Genomic DNA, 17,937 nt, shown 5'->3' with positions numbered 1-17,937 from the left:
CCCCATAATGGCCCCTTGGACCGGCTACACTAAGTACGGGTTAGTCTTGAAGCGTGCAGCGTTTCTATTGACCAAGGGGTTCGCTCACCTTGAGCTTCCTGAATTACGAACCGCGCCGCCGTACCGGCGTCTTCAATACACGCGAGACGCTCGACCGCGACGAAGCCGCCACTGCACATAGCGTCGTTTTCGTGACAGACCGTCAATATTTTCCCTTCCGCACGGGTGATGGCGGCCCGGTTTCTCAGGTCTCCAAACGGAAGTACCGAGTTGATCTTCGCCATCGTTTCCGCGGGCAGTGATGGCGCGGTGCTGCGAACGACGAGGGCGCCTTGAGAGTAGCTGGACATTTCGATATTGTTACTAGCGCAGCTAGTGATGGCCTAGTCGATGAACTTTGTCCTGCACAAGCGAGGTTAGCAACAGTATCGCCTTCCTTCACGACAGTGTTCTAAAGGGAGAAAGAGGATGCCTACTTACATGCTCGGCCCACCATCAGTGCCATTGCGATTAAACCCAGCGAAGGTTGCAGGATACTCGATGCCCTGGACAGATAAAGATTTTCCTCCTAGCTGCTTGGCCAGGACATCGAAGAAGCGCAGGCCTGCAACAAGCCCGACGTTGCCCGGTTCGGTCGTCCCCTTGCGAAGATGACCGTCAAGTCAACTCAGGGCGCATCCTGAGCTAGGTCACTTCTCGTCGTGTTGATACCGACGGCATTGGCGAGGCCCTGTTGGAGTGGAGTCAGGATCTCTCCTACTGCGTCAGGCGCTGCTGCACCCTTATGGAGAATGCTGATGATCCGCAGGAACTGGTTCAGAGGACCGGATGGAAATTTAGCCAGCGCGTCCGGTATGGGTATAGGCTGACGTGGGTCCAGATCAGGGCCGTTCGGCACTGCGATTCTTTGCTCAACCGAGAGACCCGTCCTAGGTTGGGAGGCCGCGCACGTGAGACACCGAATGCAGTGCCAGTGCCAGAACTCCGAGTAGGACTGTCGCGTAGTTGACTCGGTCGCGGCGGATTGTCGGAAACGTTGCGTCAGCGATGAACAGAAAGATAAGAAGATTCGGATGATGGAGGCCGGCAGCTTGAAAATGACATGCTCTTCGCTCCGAAGCGTCTTGGGCAATGATTCAATCTCCCGTGAGAGAGTGCCAGAGTGGTGCGCCGGATCTGGCGTAAGTCGGCAATTCGGTTTCTTGCCCTGGTCTTTCTGGGCCTTTCCGTGTCGCCCAAGAACGGTCGCGAAACGGCCCGACCCTAACGCGGATCATGCATGATACAACGTAGGTTGATCGCCTTAGCGTGCTGCCGAGGCTGTGCACACGACGAATCGGTCTGCAACCCTCAGTCCACTGTCGCGAGAACTCGGCAAGCTTCCGCGCATGCGTCAGGCGTACCATGCATCACTGTGCATAGTCGTACACATCACGCGCTGTTGAATACCGGCCCGAGGTAGGCTTACAAACCTGTGTCAGGTGCGGTCCCTGCTAGAGTGCACGATAGTTGACGGCTTCTCGGCCATGCGCCGACGCAGCATTCTGCCTAACTCTCTATGCTCGCACACTCTACGAGGCGCTGAGCTCTTACCATCGCACTTAGGTTAAAATTTCGCTTGCAAGTCCACTTGCTTGCTAGCAAGGAGAAATAGCAAGGTGAAAGAAAAAAGAATGACTTAGCTCTCGTTGCTTTCGGGAGGGATTTTTCGCCTCACAGGCCGTGGGGAGGTTAACATAATTAAGAAAAATTGCCTAAAGAGGGAATTCGCCATCGAATTTTGTTTTTCGGCGAGACTGATGTATATGTACAAAGAGAAAGGGCCTCTTGAACTAACTACACTTCCACAGCAGTGGCTTGCGCGACTTTCTCATTCGTTTCGATTGCTTTTGCCTCCTCTCTTCTCTTCTTGTGCAGTAGCTCAGGCTCCGTGGGCGTTAGCCTAAAGAGCCGGCCCCCGGAATCCTTCACGATGATATCCGTAAGCTTGTACCTCTTCTGGTTCAGGTACCAAGCAATGTATCCACGAAAGAATTCGTCAACTGTGTCCTTCATTTCTGGATACTCTTTCAACACCGTCCGCACAGTCGTAACATTTTCCGTAACATTCTTGCAGACCAAGCTCAGTGCATCCGCGGCCCCTAATCCGTGCGTGTTCGCGATGTTGCAAACATAATTCAAACGCTCATCTCCGACGACGGATTCCTTATAAAAGGAAAGGATGTCATTGGCGTAGCTGATGAACTCGATGAGATCCTGGATGCATGGCATGTACACATGCAAATAATCCTTCTCGGGGAATATCGCCTCAGGGAAGCAAAAGTGCGCATACGGCTCCGTGTAGCCTGTCTTCTCCCGAAAGTAGCTGGGGAACTTCTTCGCCCCGACTGGCGGCACAACTTTTCCGTCATAATCTCGTTCCATGATGCAACCGCAGATGAATTCGATGGTCGCCTTTGTATTCATGGCTGCGGCATATGGTCCCATGTACGTGTCGTTGTTGAGCAGGAAGTTGACCAGTGATTGCAGGATCGGTGACTTTTGTGGTTTGCCGCTCACAAGGCGGGCTTCGAATTCGTCGAGAGCATTCCCAAGCTCATGGATGATGTCGTCGATGAAGAGGACATAGGTAGCGTGGATACCGTATGCGACTTGAATGTCTTTCTCGGCAAACGGGTAGCACATTCCGAGGCCGGTGGACATCCATTTGGCCATGCTAACGGCCTTTTCCGTGAGATGAGGAGGCCAGTTAGGCTGACGTGCAAAGTAAGCCATTACCGGTTCTTCGAGGGAGAAGTCGTAGCTGAACGGTGGCATGTAGAAATCGATATCGGAGAGGAATGTGGACAGTATCTGGCCGTACTCTTCTTTGGAGACATTTCCCAGTGTTGAGAGCTGCGCAGCAGAGTCATGGCGAGAATGGGCCATTCTGAGTGGTCGAACGACTGAGTAGTGATACAGTACTGCGAAATGAGGCGCAGGTATGTTGCGATGATTTTTACTTGGAAACTAGGACGGCACCGCCATGAATTTATGTCCCTTCTGTGCACGAAGGACGTCGTGCGTATCCTCGCTAGGGGTGATAAGAATACGGACCTCGGGAGAAGACTCAATTCTAAACCGGCTGTGACATACCGTTTCGCAACACCGTTCGGATGCAGAATATCTAGACATTTTTCGTCTGATCAACGTGATGAAACAAAAGTTGCGCAAAGCTTGAGTAGAAACTAAGGGCGCTGTGCTGGTTCACGGCGATATGTAATGCCGAGCGGCAGTTCATCCACTGACTCACGATCTCCCGAGGTCGGTTCAATAAACAGCGAGATCCTAATCAGGCAATCTCCGCGAACAACACCCCGGAAATCGCAGCCGGCCGCTCGGCTCCTCCACCTTAAAGCAAAGAACCTACGCTTGAAACTTTATCACGTCTCATACGTAACCGCGGTTCGCAACAGTCATGGAATACAGCAAGGGGTGCGAGAAATAAAGCCAAAGATAAGTACCGTGTGGCGTGATATGTGAAGGAAACAAATGCTACGCGGACCAAGTAGGCGCTTCTTCGGTGAGTCTTATTTCCGGCTTTAATCCCCCAATACGTTTATACGGCCCGAGCTGATTCTAAACAAAGGGTCCTAATAGGCGCAACGTCTTTCCGGGGGTTGTGAGGTATCAATGTGCGACTTGAAGGAGTTGGCCTGACGCATTGCAATTTTGTGAGCGGTGTTAACACGTCTAGCCTCTAATAGAAACCTAAGGCGATTGATTTACCCTACGGTGCGGAATTAAGTCAACCAAACCGAAGTCTTCCCATTCCTACCCATCTTGACTCGTCCCATTTCAACATCCAGTCCATCCTCGCTAGCCTTTACGCTTCATCTTTCCTTCTCCGGCGACTTTAAACTTCACCCTCAAGCCGCCTCTCGGTCTCAATGTCAAATAGTTCTCCAGCACCAGCGTTCCTTCCACTGCCTCAAATTCATATTTCCTAACAATCTCCACTAGAATTGCCTTGAACTCTAGCATCGCCAGCCCTTTTCCGATACACACTCGGGGCCCGCTACTAAAGGCCTGGAAAGCATAAGGGGAAGCCGATTCGGACGAGAGCGAGTCCCAACGGTCTGGTTCGAAATTTGCGGCGGAAGAGCCCCAAATATGTGGGTGGAACTGGGGTACTTGGGGCGAGATAATGACGTTGGTACCCGCGGGAATATATGTATTTTCAATTACCACGGAGTGCGCTGCTTGACGCCAGATCATGACGGCTATGGACACTGTGTTATTATAACGCCAAAAGAGAGGAGTAAGGACTGGTACCGGGAGCATATACGCGTAGAACTTCGCGGCAGAAGTTGTTGAGATAGCGAAGCCCTTCAATTTGAGTGTAATCGGGGTCACCGTGTCTTGGTAGGGTCATGATTTCATTCCGAAGCTTTGTTTGAATATCGGGACGGGTAGATAGGACATGAATAGCCCAGGTAAGTGTGGTGGCTGACGTTTCATGACCTAATAGTTATTAGCTGCGTTCTTGTGTAGAGACTAACAACGTGGGTGATACCTGCGGACATGAAATTCAGGAGCTGAGAACAATCAGCATCTAACCGAATAAGAAGAATTAGAGTGAATACATACATATCCAAGTAGCTCATCTTCAGTCCATTGCTGCTGGGGGGAAGGTGGCGCTTCAAGCAAGTACGTAAGGATATCGCGGCTGATTGGCAGAGAGGGATTCTTTGTTGCACTTTTACTAGTGGCCGTTTCGATTTGCCGTAATCGGATCTGCTGTCGTAAGATGCGTTTGACCTCATTATTCGCCGCGACGAAAGATCTATTCGCTTCGAGTGGAAGCCAACTTCGCAGGGGAATATACGTGTTGACTGCGGTGAGACCGGAGCTAAGTGGCGATTGGTTGAAGATGAGATCGTAGCATTCGTGGAATGATGGCTTCGCGTTAAGGCTGTCGAGCTCTTTGCCCAAGGTGATGAGGCCAATGATATCGAGGGTTGCTTTCGAGAACAAAGATACAACTATATCTACTTAGCAAGGACTCACATTACTTCATGCAGCTGATCGCTTACCCTCAACCACCGCAGACACGTCACAGCCGATACGCTGGTCAATAGTCTTTGTGAGGCATCTACCATGCAACTGTACGACCGGCAAAAGTTTCTTAACGTTAGACGTTGAAAATATACCTGGGGGAAATTAGTCAAGAGCCCAGCGCATATTCATCGTTCAATCCGAATATCATACCGTTCAACAATTTTCTTTGTATCCTGTGTTCTTCACCCTCTGCAAACACCAGGCCCATTCCTGTCACCTCACCCACGATCCTTGCGAAGAAGGGCGGCTTTACGAACGAGTAGCATTTCGTCGACAACACTTCTTGATGTGCTCTCAAGCTATTTACCAAAAGTGTCTCAGTATTTCCGAAGGATATGTACCGGATGAATGGCGCGGCTGGCCACTTGCGACTCCATGAGAGATACAACTCATAGGGTCCGTTTGCGCGGAATTGGTTGAGGGTTTGACCAATAAGAGGGTGGTGGTCTTTTGGTCCTGGTATCTTGCGCAAGGGAGAGACGAAGAATGGGTAGATGCAGGTGTAGTACAGGTTGATCGAAAGATACTGAAGGCAGAATAAGACGAGAAAGGAGTAAACAATATCGCATGTAGATGAGACTCCATGCATGAGCTTGAGAGCAGAGAGCTCTGCCACTGAGAGGGCAGCGCAAGTCTGTAAATACATTGTGAATAGTTTTGGCGGAATTTTCCCATACAGAGGGCTGGTCGACGTCTTGGTTTTAAGTCCAAATTTGACGGCTTTCCCTTTTACACTGAGGCGCCTCAGACGAAAGATCATCTAGCACATACCAACGTTTGGGGCGGATCTTCGGTAGTTTCTCCGTCTTTTTGAGGCTAGTTACCCGAAAAGGAATTGCGGTGTTACATCGCATGAATGCGACCCCACTTCACATGCTGGTGCATTCGGAAGGTTCAATTCCGCTGGAAAAGCTTGGAATTCTCTTTAATTCTAGCTCGGCAACCTCTAGAATGTTTCTCTTTCGTATGAAATTGAAGTTTCATCTTCCAGTCTCCACTTCTCACGTACGATTTCCGGCACATTGAAGATGGTTTAAACGCCCGGGACTCAACTCAGCGGAATTGCTTCATTGCCGTGTCATACTGGGATGGCCTGGTAAGAGCTGAGTACGCTTACAAGAGGTACCCTGTATAATGAGATGAATTAGCTGCCTCTAATAGCCTGACACGCAATGATGAGGCCCTGAGACTGGACCACTTGTAATGCCAATCAGCTTTCCGTAGGTTATAAGTCGGTTGATGTCTGCTCGATTTTGCTTATCAGTTCTCATCATCATTTCACAAGATGCGGTTCAACCTGGAGAGAAAGCGCACTGTCATCAGCCATTCTAGTGATCGTTCACCCACTAATGACACCGATGCATTTCGCGCAGCTTCTACGTCCCCGTCTCGCAAGCTTCAGCTGTCCAACAAGATTATTGATCGCGCATGCGCTTACAGCGGTCTTCTTTACACCTCATTCTCCTTTATTTTCTTCATTGCCTCAGGGAATTTCCCACCGGCCGCGCCAACCCTCACTGCCGAGCAAGTCGTACAACATTACCAAGAACATAACGTGGGCTACAAAGTTGGAGCGTCATTCTTCGTTCTCTCTGGTGCTTTCTACGGTTCATTCACCGCGGCGATATCGCAACAAATGAAGCGCATACCTGGCGTAGGCCACACCCTCATCTCGGCACAAGAAGTTTCCGGAGCCTGGGCCTGCATCACTTTCTCCGTACCCGCCATCTTCTTCGCAACGACAGCATATCGGTTGGAGCGACCGCCAGAGATCACTCAAGCACTGAACGACCTGAGCTGGATGATGACATTTATGCCCTTTGCCCCGTTTATTGTGCAAAATTGGGCATTCGCATTCGCGGTACTTCTTGATAAGAGATCGAAGCCGTTGTTTCCTCGGCTTGTCGCATGGGTCAATCTCTCATCGCCCATCCTATTAGGGTCTGGCATAGCGATGCACTGTGTTAAACGAGGACCGCTGGCATGGAATGGGGCATTAACTTTCTGGCTAACCGCTGTGGTTTTCGGAATCCAGAGTATTGTAAATATAATATTTACCGTGAAGGCTATTGAGACAGAGCTAGAATAAGACTTTCAGATGCGATAGGACGGACACACTCCGGTCGGAAATGTCTTGGCAAGGATCTCTGCCGGGTCGGACGAAGCCAAACGCAGAAGTCGTACCCAGTCAATCTACAGAGAAACATGAATAAATCACTCAACGGTCCATAGTTGTTTCCAAGAGCTGATACCGAACCGGAATGTTCCGATTCGCAAGCGACGGGTATCGAAGGTGGGCTAGCTGAAGCCCGGAAAAGACGATGCCGGATAAATCATGAGACCCGATTGGTCTTACAGAAAAGTACCCAGTTTTGCGGGCCTCGAGCCAATAAACAAATATTTGCTTGCAGAACCAGTTATTGGAAAGAACAGCGAAACTTCTAGGGGAAAAGAAACGCCAAGCTCGGTGAAACAAGCAAACCCTGTATGAGGTACGTGCGCAACCCAATCGACTCGATCACTCAATGTGGGCCTTTTTCTGGACGCTTAATGCGGTGTTTCTGGTGATTTCTCGCGGGAACCGTATGGGGTACGACAGGAAAGTATCGTATAGCATTCTCACTCTGACTAAACAGTCCTTAGACCTTCTTTTCGATTTTCCGGAGATATGCGTTGCTTCGAATCAAACCTGTCCACGTCTCTCTTGAAAGTCACATCAACCACACTCCTGGTTTAATCTCGCTACATTACTTTTTCACCTGGCTCTCGCGCACGTCGAATCATATACCATTTCCTTCAGAGTCGGAAATCCTGGAACGGAAGAACAGCCACGAGTTCACATTGCTGGCTTCGTCTACATAATTCTGGAAGATGACAGACAGCCCTTTCGTCTTCTTGGGCGGTTCTAGTTGAGGCGTGGTAGTTGGCGGCGGTGGTGTTTCGTCTTTAGCCTCAATCGTATATCCGAAGTTACCGCAGCCAGCCTTGATCTGGCCGGACTCGGACATGAGGTCCTTGCCGTCGCCTTTCTGGCCACACTCGGGGGTTTTGGCGAGCACGGTGAAGGCGGTTTCGTAGTCAAGGTAGCAGTCGTCGGGATTGTAGGGCTCATTGGGCGCCCAGTCGAGTTTGAACTTGAAGTCTTTAAATTGCTCGGGATCATCGTCCCTGGGTGCGAGGAGACTTGATAGGCGCTTTAGCAGCATGCGTCGATGTGGTGCGGAGTTTTCCAGGTTGCCGTAGATATCAGCGGTCCATTGGAGGGTTTGGTGGTTACTGACGGTTGCGCCGCAGAAGTCTCTATTTACCTTGTTTGACTCAGAGCTGAAAACAGTATTCGGTACCTTGCTGACGTCATTGACACAGTTTACTTCGATGACGGGTGCTTGTTTGTCCTCAATGTACCTAACTCTCTTAGGCTCTCAAATATTTTAAATTATTTTGACATATTTTTAAATCACTCCCTCTGCTTATCGTACCAAAAGACAACAATGCAAATGGAGGGTGTCTCTCAGCCAAGCTAGCGGTGGGCTTACGCTCAGTAGCTCGTAACAACAAGGCTACTCGACTACTTACACGACCCGGCTACCTCCTTGTCGCCGCAGCCCGGGATTGTGAAACCCTCAACAGGCTCGTTATCTTTCTCCTCTGACCCCAAGTCTTCAAGGGCATCGTTAGGCGGTATATTGAAGGAGCTGCCGTCGCCACGACGGAGTGCTTTTGTCGGCTTTTTGCTACCTGCTGCCGGGAGAGGAGGATATCTTCCTATCTCCTTTTGGCCCATATCGCCATGGCGTACCATGCAAACGTATCAGCGTTTTGCCCAGCATACTAGGCATCTCCTCGGAAATTTCGTAGGACTTTGACATTGTAGGGACCGTATGCGCCCTCTTCCGCGGGAGAACTCCCGGACTTGTAAGTGATGCGAGCGTCATCAATGAAGGGACTTTTTTTAGGAGCGTTCATAAAATAATTCAAATGAGTGATCTCGTGAAAGAAGGTCCTCGCCCTATTGTTCCACTGGTCTAGGTGGTCCTGGACCTCTGGTCGCTGTTTCTTGATATTATTGGTGACGTCGCCCAGGGGTTGCAAATGATTGAAGAACCTCTCGCAGAAGGTTATACGGCTCCAGCTTTCCGCGGGTGCGGAATACGCTTCCACGTTCTTCTTCTCGCCGGGCATCGGTTCTTTACCTTTTCGGGCGGCTACGGTAGTTGAACATCAGTGCGACGGGACATATATTGTTCCTGGGAGAATGTTCTTACAGGACATTTAGGATTCGGAGGCTGATTCGGCTTGTCGCCACACCTGTCATTTGGATCGCCCGTATTGTCACCTCCGCTGCAGGTCACTTTGATCCAGAGATCCCGACCAGGCCACGGTGGGCTCCATGGCGGCCTCTGCCAGTTACTATACCTGATCTCTTTAGCCGCATCGTAGATTTCTAGTTCGCCAAGTTAGTAACTCTGAAAATTGTTGCATGATGGGAGAGACCGGAGAACGGAACCTTACGTCGTATCTCCTCCCTTCGCTCTCTAGGAATCTTTGACGGAGCGCCCCACATTTCCTTAGCAGCTTGCCCGTCCCAATCAAAATTTTGTCATAGTCCGTCTACATGGGATGGTTTGTAGAAATCGTCGTATGTAGCTTTGATGATATCAGCCGCAGGTTTGTCGCAGCCGTCCCATCCAAACAGCCGTGTGCCTCGGAGGTTCTGGGCATCAATCGTGTTCCCACGGTCGTCTGTGATGGCAGGGTACGGTGGAAAGGGGTCATTTGACCAGTCGGGAGCAACATCGTAACCGGTGACATTGTAGTTTACAGTATCTGCTGCGACTCGACGCTGGAGAAGGGATGAGACAAGGGGAAGTACAGATATACAGGAATGAAAAGCCGTGGTGATGATATCCCGAGCCCCCGACTACGAGAACGATTTCCACGGATAGTTGCGTAGGTGCTTTCTAAGGTTTACGCATTCACTGCCTGGAGCGGGAGGCAGGCTTATACCCATGAGAATACCCAATGACACGTTGTCATTCTACAGAGCTATGTCACAAGAGAAGCGTCGACAACAATTCTGCTCAGTCTGAAGGACCTGAAGGAACCGGAAGCTCTACTATGCGGCAGACTTCTTTGAGGCACCCTCAATCCAACAGCGGCTTGTACATGTAGACTAGCGTTTGCTGAATATTGAGAGGAGTAAATTCGCGTCACTCGCATTCGCAGAATTGGGAGATGGGGAGGTTCTGCAGGAACAAGCCTTAGCAACACAGATGTTGTAGGTGGCAAGAAACGGTGCAGTGCGCGGTGCGCAGGGGACATATTTCGTGCTGTGTCGCCTCCCATTGAAACGTACGTGCCACTTCCTCCTTTACTCCTCAACCCCGGAACGTCGCAACGTCTCTATTACTATCCAATGAAACGAAGCCGAATACCTTTTTTAGGGGAGAGGCAGGAGTGGTGGGTGGAATCGAACGGTGAAGTGCGCAGCGTACTCGGAGAATCTGCTGTGCCATTTCTCACTTGAAACGTCCTTGCCACATCCCAACTTACACATCAGTGCTTCGAAGCCACAACGTCTGCATACGGATCGAGGGATTGATGATTTGAGACAGCAGGGTTTTCAAGAACCTGACACTCGCTCTATAGATGAACTTTAGCATATGATGGCTTTCGCCCGGATTGAGGACGAGATGCGAATGAACGAATTTGGCATGCTTGAAGTTGTTCATCAGAAATATGGCTTATTTTCGGGCACGATCACGAGATACGATAAATCTCCCGTCGGTAGCTTGGGCCCGAGATAGGACTCTAGCACCCAAACTGGCCTCGCAATTGCGTCGTGTAACCTTGCCGGCGTGTCGGTCCGGTCCAAAAGAGTTTAAGGATTGCAGCGCCGCGTCGCACGCTCTGTATTTGCGATTTCTTGATTGATTGCTGATATATTTATAGATTTCCTGCTTTCAGTACGGACTGATCAAGTTTGGTTGGTTGATTCATCGTGGTGGCGGTTGGATGGTTGCTCTGCCTTGCTATATGTGGGCCACTCGCTTGTGGAATACATTATCCTGTGTGAGACACATAACTCCCACGGGATTCACCTTGGTCATGCACGCTTTCCCTTTCTCGCACCAGTTGCATCTTTCTCCCACAGACCTGAGCCCTTCAAATCTCCGGCCATGTCTTCTGAAACTCTCCCACCTCGCCAATTTCCTTCCGCCCCCAACAGCCAATAAACGCATTGCCTCGATAATCGTCTACATTCTCCCACGCCTTCCCTCGAAATCTATCCTTAAGCATCTGCGCCTTCTCATCCATGCTCGTGCACAGCCGCAACCTCGCCACATCTTCGGGAACGAGCTCGACCTCAACCTCGACGCCCCACATGTTCGTATCGAACTCGGAGACTACGAGCCCCCCCGCACTAGGCCACGCTACGCTAACCCAGTGCCGTTCCCGCTTCGTCGGCTCGGGCTCATCGCTATCATCCAAATCAGGAATATTCACATCCTCGCCCTTCAACAGCCAGTATCGCGCCATCGAGTCCCACCACTTTGCGCCTAGCAACAGCAGCCTCTGGCAAAACGTATCCTCCTCCTTTGGATCTTCATGCCTCAACATGGGCGGATTCATGCGGTCCAGAGCCAAGAAATCCAGGTCCGTAGGCGACGCATCCTCTAGCACGATGACGCCGCCACGAGACGGGTAGCCGTACAACATAATGGTTGGAGTGTCGAAGCTGATGCGGCGAGTGACGTCTTTGCTGGAGTTGTAGACACGGTTTGGGCCACATACATAGACATCGCGGGGAGAAGACGTAAGTCGAGCACTTCCAGCGCTGGGCTGTGAGGGTGTGGATTGGAAGTATGCGAACACCTTCTTCATTTTCGTGAGATCAGCCTTGAATAATGTCAGAAGTGAAGGCGGGGGAGCGACAAGATAGACTACCTAGGTAGATCATTCTATGGTGGCACAGCTATACCTGGATGAACGCCGCCACGTTGTCCGAAGGTTGAGATGAAACTGGATGGGGCCTAGTACGTATTCCTGGTAAGACGCTTTGTCGTGGCTGTGGTGGGGTGGTCGTGAGGTGATTGATTCCTTTCGGTTTTAGCCGAGATTTCGCAGCTACCTAGGTATGCCTGGCTCGGCTGACGTGGCAGACAGCGGACACGGCTCGGTCACTAGTCGTCCCGCTCCGCTGCACGCCACGCCACGCCACGCCACGCCACTACCATCATCTATCCTTGCCTGTCAGCTTATCTAGCTAAGTCCTAATGTCAACGCTTTGTTTCTAAGCTCGCAGAGGCGTATGCCTCGTGTACCACCTACTGCGTCCATCGTACCTATAGTCTACCCCCAGCACTCGGCTTCGTCTACTCGTTCCTGATCCCTCTTTGTCCAAGGATCTGCGTCTGTTCCGTAACCCTGATTGCTTTGGTATCCAGCCTGCAGTGGATGCCTCTACGTAGGGATTTACCCACTTTCGCACCGGTATATGCCGTTTCATCGTGCATATGGAGGAGAGAAGCCGACCGCGTAGTATATCGAACGCCTACTACAGTTTTGTTAGTTAATTGCCAGTTATGATCCAGGCCAATTCCGAGGTATTGTGAAGCCTCATATGTTATTCCCTTGTATATCTTCCACAATGTTTGTGAACAATGATACAAACACTTCCCGTGTCTTATATACTCAATAATGCCTTGTCCACATTTCCTGCCCAGATCAGAGCGAGCCCATCTGTCCATACTGCACCTCTCCGTTGCGCGCAATCATGTCCACACTCGGCGACCTCCAGAAGCGTCTTACCGCCATCTTCACGGAGGCGAAGGCACAGTATATCAAGCCCCAGGACGTCATTCCACCAGAAGTGCAGGCCCACTTCGGGGACCTCAAGGAGCTGAAGACTGCGAGGGAGTACATCAAGGAAGTTGAAGAGCGGGAGATGGCGCTGGTGGATCGCAATGAGGACTTAGAAAAGGAGTTGAAGCAGGCGAAGCAAGCCGTGGAAGACCTACCAGATGACCACAAGCAGCGCCTCATCGACCTTCAGCAGGCGCAGCACCAGATCAAATTCTACAAAGACCTCATGGAGTACGCGGAGCAGCGCGCGTTGAACTACCAGGCCAAGTGGCAAGAGGCGCTGAAGAAGCAAGCCACTGCTGATGAAGCGCAGCAGAAGATCGAACGCCTAGAGGCAGAGTGCTACGATCATAAAGCCGTTATCGTGAAGCTCATCAACGAGAACCACGGGGCGCATGACATCTATGACTCCATTCGCGAAAAGGACCTCAAGGCGCTGGAAGACAAGGAAGTCAAGCTGATGGAGATGGAGAAGTTCGTCCAGGAGACGGAGGACCGGTATAAGCAGGTTGAGGAGGAGAAAGATCAGTTTGAGCAGACTTACGATGGACTGATCGAAAAGCTAGACGGTGAGACTTCCGAAGTCGCCGCCGCGCTGAACAATACCAGTGGGCGCCTCCGCGTCGCTGAACGTCTTCGCATCGCGACCGTGTCCGAAGTCACACCGCTGCGGAAGTTCTACGAGAGCGCGCACTCCATTATTTCAATTTACCAACACATCTTTCAGGGTCTGCTGAACACCGAACAGCCGAAAGTTCAGTGGATTCCCGACGCTCTGCGGGCGAGTATCGATTCCGCGGCGAAGGAGTGTGAAGCTTTCTATTTCCTACGACAAGCCATCGATTCGGAGGGCATTGAAAGTGACGAGGTGCGAGACCAAATTAACCTGTTGGGGCGATCGGCCGTGCGCATGCATGGCTCGCTGGAAGCTATTGCTGGGGATGTGTCGCGGTTTCTAGCGACGCTGCGTAGGCGGCCGGATGTTTGGCAGTTGGTGAAGATGAAGTTTGGGATCCTCACTAGACGGTAGCCATCAAGATAGGTCCACTGCTTAGTGCCACAGGGGCATGATTCAGGTCGATTTTGTGATTTCATTGACTCCGAGCCGCCTCATTTGGGGAGAGGCGCATGTGAAGCCATAACAATCATGTACGGAGGATAATGCGTCGATGCGATTCCGCAACGTCTGGGTATACTTTACCAACCTTTCTTAATGTATTTCATCATGTCCCTATAATCTATAATTTTTTCACCTTTACAATACGCTCCTCCCCGAAGTCCTAGATTATATTCATACCCACAGGCGTTATTCCCCGACAATGCGTTGTTGTTTCACAGCGAATGCCTTCTCAACCTTCACCTATAGCCTATGGAGCAGGAGCATTCTAGGTCGTAGTGACGTATTCGAGAGTGTGCCGTAGTTAACTTAGCACCAGAGTCCCCGTTGTGCAGTCACGTGGAGGACGAGACAGTTCAGCCCGGACTGTACTTATAGCACAAAATCTTTCCAGCAGCGGATCTTCTCATCGCAACCCCAAACGCACATCCATTCACCATGGGTCCCACCAAGCGCAAAGCAGTTTCTCAGGCGGTCGACGGTGCGGCTTCTGACGTCCCTAAACCGGGCTCGAAGAAGTTGAAGATGGTTCGCGGACAGGATACCGAAACCTCCGAGGTGGATGGAACGATCAATACGGCCCAGTCACCCGATGGAGAATATGTTGATCCCACAGATTTGTTTTGGAACGATCCCGCTGATGATAGCGAGAACGAATACCGTCCCGACGATGACTCCGAGGTGGAATCCGATGGCGAAACACAGGAAGCTGTCCACGATGAGCTAGACCTTGCTCCCGCGCCAAAGCGTGGTCGCTCTAAGAAGGGCTCAACGAATGCCAAATTGGATGCGAAAGCCGCGCGGGAAAAGCTGATTGCGGAGCAACTGGAGTTCGTCATCCACGCTCGCGATAATAACATGCCTGATCCGTACGGCACAAACTCGACTACAACGGGCAAATTGCATTACCCAGAGGTCGCCAAGCTCTACAATGAGCGCTTTGGTTTGAAAGTTGGGGCTGCTGCAATGGAGAAGCGGTATCGGACGAGGATCGATAAGTACTGCGAGGTGCATCCGTCCTATCCGCGTAACATTAAGTATGCGAAGAAAGATCCGGCCGCTAAGAGGGCACCTAAGGACATAGCTGCCGCGCGGCAACCTCAGCCGGACGCCAACAATGCACGCGAAGTCCGTGAAGTCAAGAAGCAGCCGCCGAAGAAGCCTCGTCGGAAGGTGTACCAGCCCCCGGAAGAACTTCGCGAAGCTGCCGATCTCATTAGGTACGTGGAAGACCAGTGGAACGATCGCGATGCCGAGCATCCGGAGTGGCTACACATCTTAGTCGAAGACGGACATAGACGCCAGCTGGGTAATGTCCTCGTTCGTAGTAATGACCTCCTGAAGACCTCCGACTGGTATGCAAAAGAGCGCGAGCACACACGTGTGCAGCGGGTCACCATCCGGGGTCTGCCTAGGCTTGCTATAGAGCGGTACGTTCAGTGCGTCTCTTCCGAGGGCACGCTGGCCCTTCCCGAATTCGACTTTGCACTTGCCCAATTTCGCAAGATGGGTGGAAGGATCGAGCATCGCCCAGCATGCTTCCGGATCAGCTGGGACATAGACGGCCTTATCGACCTCTACAGCGTCGCTACCCTACTAAAAGACGACATTGTACGAAATTTGGTCATGGATCGCTGGCGCTCAGAGTTTCTGAGTGGCGGTGAGCTTAAGATCGATCCCTCTCACCTGAACAACCTCTTTGCGACCACGGAAGCTGGTGATCCGGCGCAATCTTTCTGGGCGGTTTCCATTCACTCTCTCGGCCTTGCTGAAGAAATTTGCTCCGGTACTGGTTGGAATGACCGGCTCGTAGCGAAGCTGAACTTTCTCAACGAGAATGGTTCCCTTGGGAATCCGTTTGTTAGGTGGGATGACGACGCATTCTGTCGCGGTTTTCATCGTCATGTTGGAAACCATGGCTGCCATCGGAATGAGAGTATCGAGGAAGCGGTGTCCGACTTCCAGGCTATTTCGCGTCGCCTCCTGATCGCGCAGGGCAACATGCCGGATGAGCTACTCGCGACAGTGGATGACTTTGCTTCAAAGTTAAAGGCCCAGTATGAGTGCCTCAAAGCCGGATCCGACTAAAGTAATGGCACGTAGAAACCGTACATATGTGATGATGTCCGTTTTCGCGACAAGTCATGAATGATAGAAATAGATGTTTGGATTGCTTAACGGAATGGATTTGTTGTAACAGAGGATTAGCTTTTTTGAGTGATGCTATGTCGTGATGTCTTCGGGTGGATTTCAAAGAACGTGCCGTGGTAGAGTAGTTCTTTCTTTTGTCGATGACGTCATAACTGCCGTGCACCACCAAACTTTGGAATCATATCGACACCTATCTATCCCGACCACCTCTACATCACGCAAACTACGTTCTACCATAAGTACACGTCGCCTTCGCTCACATCGCTCGCCGCACCTTGTAGCACTGTTGCCCTCGTGCGTCATGCTCATGATACTTGCAGCTCCTCTCCGGCATCAACTCCGGCTGATTGACGAAGTTCCCTGGTCCATCCAGGGCACTATGGCACCTAGCAGTAGACGAAAGAAATGCTCCGGCGGCGGAGGATCAAGTTCGTGCAGCTCCTCGTAATCGCTGGACTTCCGCTTGGAGACAATAGCATCTACAGGAAGCTTGCGCGCAGCAGACTTGTCTGAAGCGTACATGTGGATGGGCTCCACTAGGTGTTTGACCACCGAATTGACGGATAGGCTGCGCATCGGGATGAGCTGTTCGAGTATGGCATCAATGACTGCATCTTGGAAGTCGACATCCTGCAAGAATGAGGATATAGCGAGCCATTCGGTCCACTTGCTAGTGTCCAGCCCTTCCCTTCCGCTCTCGTCCCGCTTCAGCTTTTCCAGCTCCGGTCAATAGATGCACTCGTTAGTGTACAACCAGCGCACGTACATGCGGAAATCATCCGGTTCGATATCTGGGAGCTTGATGCGGTTTTCCTCTCGCTCTTTCCAGTCCTTGTCGAGCATCGTGTGGCAGAATTCGGATGATGCGGAGAAGAGCTTATCATGGACAGTAAACTTCTCCGTAGGATCCTCTCCAGCTTCGATATCGATTGTCTTCGTACCGTATCTCCGGATTTCAGCTATGTGAGGAAAATGGCATGGGGTGCACTTACTTTGAGGAGATTTCCATATCTTCACTGCGCACCTTTTTTCTCGGCATCACCGGCACCTCTTTGTCATACAAGCTATATTTGCTCTTCAGATTAGCCTGTTGATTGGCAACACGATCAGCGGCATGCTTGGCAGCCTGTAAAGGATTGTAGACCTGCTGTCGTTTCAAAGGGCGAACGGGCAACCCAGATGCGGGTCTATTACTGGGTGCCTGAGTCGTAGGAGCGGGAGAGCCAGAGTACTGCGAAGCTGAGTTCGAGAGCGGGTGTGCAGCTGGCACCACGCGGGGCCAGGTTTGTGGTGGATGCGCCTGAGTTGGCTTGCCTCCCGGTGTTTTCTCAACGGCGGCCATCCTAGGAGGCGTCTGCATCGCAGTAGAGCTTGGATGCATCTTAGTTGACATACATGCGCAGGTTGCAAGGTCACCTACCTGGCTGCGCTCCGCATTTGTACGAGTTGGCGACTGGACTCCGCCTTGTGGAACTTCAGCACTACGAGGCCACCGAAAGGCGACACCTCCTCTGACAATACACTACATCGGACATTTCTCAGTTACGGGAACAGGAGGAAGCGTTCCGCAGGATACGTACCTTGGCCTGCCATTCCGCTCCCGCGCTTTGTCCCGCGGGGGAGAGCTTGGCTTTGGCTCCATCGTGGGAAGGCTGGGGATTGTCGTCGGTGTGGACGGTATATGTGGAAAGACCGCACAGCCC

The 17,937-nt window shown here is 51.4% G+C and overlaps 10 protein-coding genes across 10 annotated transcripts; 3 read left to right on the top strand and 7 right to left on the bottom strand.

Annotated features, from left to right (window-relative positions):
- Positions 1 to 24: 24 nt before the first annotated feature.
- BU26DRAFT_506579 (carbohydrate esterase family 5 protein) lies at positions 25 to 1,410 on the bottom strand (the record flags this gene model as incomplete). Its single annotated transcript, XM_033826927.1, has 5 exons — positions 25 to 29; positions 89 to 342; positions 481 to 641; positions 716 to 1,263; positions 1,404 to 1,410. The coding sequence occupies 5 exons, from the start codon at positions 1,408 to 1,410 to the stop codon at positions 25 to 27; spliced, it is 975 nt and encodes a 324-aa protein (XP_033682322.1).
- Positions 1,411 to 1,836: 426 nt separating this feature from the next.
- BU26DRAFT_430044 (terpenoid synthase) lies at positions 1,837 to 2,928 on the bottom strand (the record flags this gene model as incomplete). Its single annotated transcript, XM_033823853.1, has 1 exon — positions 1,837 to 2,928. The coding sequence occupies one exon, from the start codon at positions 2,926 to 2,928 to the stop codon at positions 1,837 to 1,839; it is 1,092 nt and encodes a 363-aa protein (XP_033682321.1).
- Positions 2,929 to 3,858: 930 nt separating this feature from the next.
- BU26DRAFT_532002 (cytochrome P450) lies at positions 3,859 to 5,746 on the bottom strand (the record flags this gene model as incomplete). The annotated part of the gene is made up of 5 exons (XM_033831069.1): positions 3,859 to 4,262; positions 4,315 to 4,429; positions 4,630 to 5,024; positions 5,076 to 5,192; positions 5,251 to 5,746. The coding sequence occupies 5 exons, from the start codon at positions 5,744 to 5,746 to the stop codon at positions 3,859 to 3,861; spliced, it is 1,527 nt and encodes a 508-aa protein (XP_033682320.1).
- A 639-nt stretch (positions 5,747 to 6,385) lies between these two features.
- BU26DRAFT_506576 (uncharacterized protein) lies at positions 6,386 to 7,189 on the top strand (the record flags this gene model as incomplete). Its single annotated transcript, XM_033826926.1, has 1 exon — positions 6,386 to 7,189. The coding sequence occupies one exon, from the start codon at positions 6,386 to 6,388 to the stop codon at positions 7,187 to 7,189; it is 804 nt and encodes a 267-aa protein (XP_033682319.1).
- A 556-nt stretch (positions 7,190 to 7,745) lies between these two features.
- BU26DRAFT_552093 (uncharacterized protein) lies at positions 7,746 to 8,884 on the bottom strand (the record flags this gene model as incomplete). The annotated part of the gene is made up of 2 exons (XM_033832136.1): positions 7,746 to 8,485; positions 8,677 to 8,884. The coding sequence occupies 2 exons, from the start codon at positions 8,882 to 8,884 to the stop codon at positions 7,881 to 7,883; spliced, it is 813 nt and encodes a 270-aa protein (XP_033682318.1). The 3' UTR covers positions 7,746 to 7,880.
- A 47-nt stretch (positions 8,885 to 8,931) lies between these two features.
- BU26DRAFT_566298 (uncharacterized protein) lies at positions 8,932 to 9,282 on the bottom strand (the record flags this gene model as incomplete). The annotated part of the gene is made up of 1 exon (XM_033833503.1): positions 8,932 to 9,282. The coding sequence occupies one exon, from the start codon at positions 9,280 to 9,282 to the stop codon at positions 8,932 to 8,934; it is 351 nt and encodes a 116-aa protein (XP_033682317.1).
- A 1,766-nt stretch (positions 9,283 to 11,048) lies between these two features.
- BU26DRAFT_606281 (uncharacterized protein) lies at positions 11,049 to 12,193 on the bottom strand. Its single transcript, XM_033835655.1, has 2 exons — positions 12,049 to 12,193; positions 11,049 to 12,000 (listed from the first exon to the last, which is right to left on the bottom strand). The coding sequence occupies exon 2, from the start codon at positions 11,983 to 11,985 to the stop codon at positions 11,266 to 11,268; it is 720 nt and encodes a 239-aa protein (XP_033682316.1). The 5' UTR covers positions 11,986 to 12,000; positions 12,049 to 12,193; the 3' UTR covers positions 11,049 to 11,265.
- Positions 12,194 to 12,877: 684 nt separating this feature from the next.
- BU26DRAFT_429332 (uncharacterized protein) lies at positions 12,878 to 13,996 on the top strand (the record flags this gene model as incomplete). The annotated part of the gene is made up of 1 exon (XM_033823828.1): positions 12,878 to 13,996. One exon carries the CDS (start codon positions 12,878 to 12,880, stop codon positions 13,994 to 13,996), a length of 1,119 nt encoding a protein of 372 aa, XP_033682315.1.
- Positions 13,997 to 14,278: 282 nt separating this feature from the next.
- On the top strand, positions 14,279 to 16,314 carry BU26DRAFT_597192 (uncharacterized protein). Its single transcript, XM_033834989.1, has one exon. It carries the CDS (start codon positions 14,522 to 14,524, stop codon positions 16,169 to 16,171), a length of 1,650 nt encoding a protein of 549 aa, XP_033682314.1. The 5' UTR covers positions 14,279 to 14,521; the 3' UTR covers positions 16,172 to 16,314.
- Positions 16,315 to 16,567: 253 nt separating this feature from the next.
- On the bottom strand, positions 16,568 to 17,876 carry BU26DRAFT_566294 (uncharacterized protein; the record flags this gene model as incomplete). Its single annotated transcript, XM_033833502.1, has 5 exons — positions 16,568 to 16,945; positions 16,997 to 17,180; positions 17,227 to 17,604; positions 17,655 to 17,756; positions 17,815 to 17,876. 5 exons carry the CDS (start codon positions 17,874 to 17,876, stop codon positions 16,568 to 16,570), a joined length of 1,104 nt encoding a protein of 367 aa, XP_033682313.1.
- Positions 17,877 to 17,937: the final 61 nt, after the last annotated feature.

This window comes from Trematosphaeria pertusa (assembly GCF_010094035.1).
Source record: "Trematosphaeria pertusa strain CBS 122368 unplaced genomic scaffold BU26scaffold_9, whole genome shotgun sequence".
Classification (NCBI taxonomy): Eukaryota; Fungi; Ascomycota; class Dothideomycetes; order Pleosporales; family Trematosphaeriaceae; genus Trematosphaeria; species Trematosphaeria pertusa.
The sequence above is the reverse complement of the archived record's forward strand: the minus strand, read 5'-3'. Positions and strand labels throughout refer to the sequence as shown.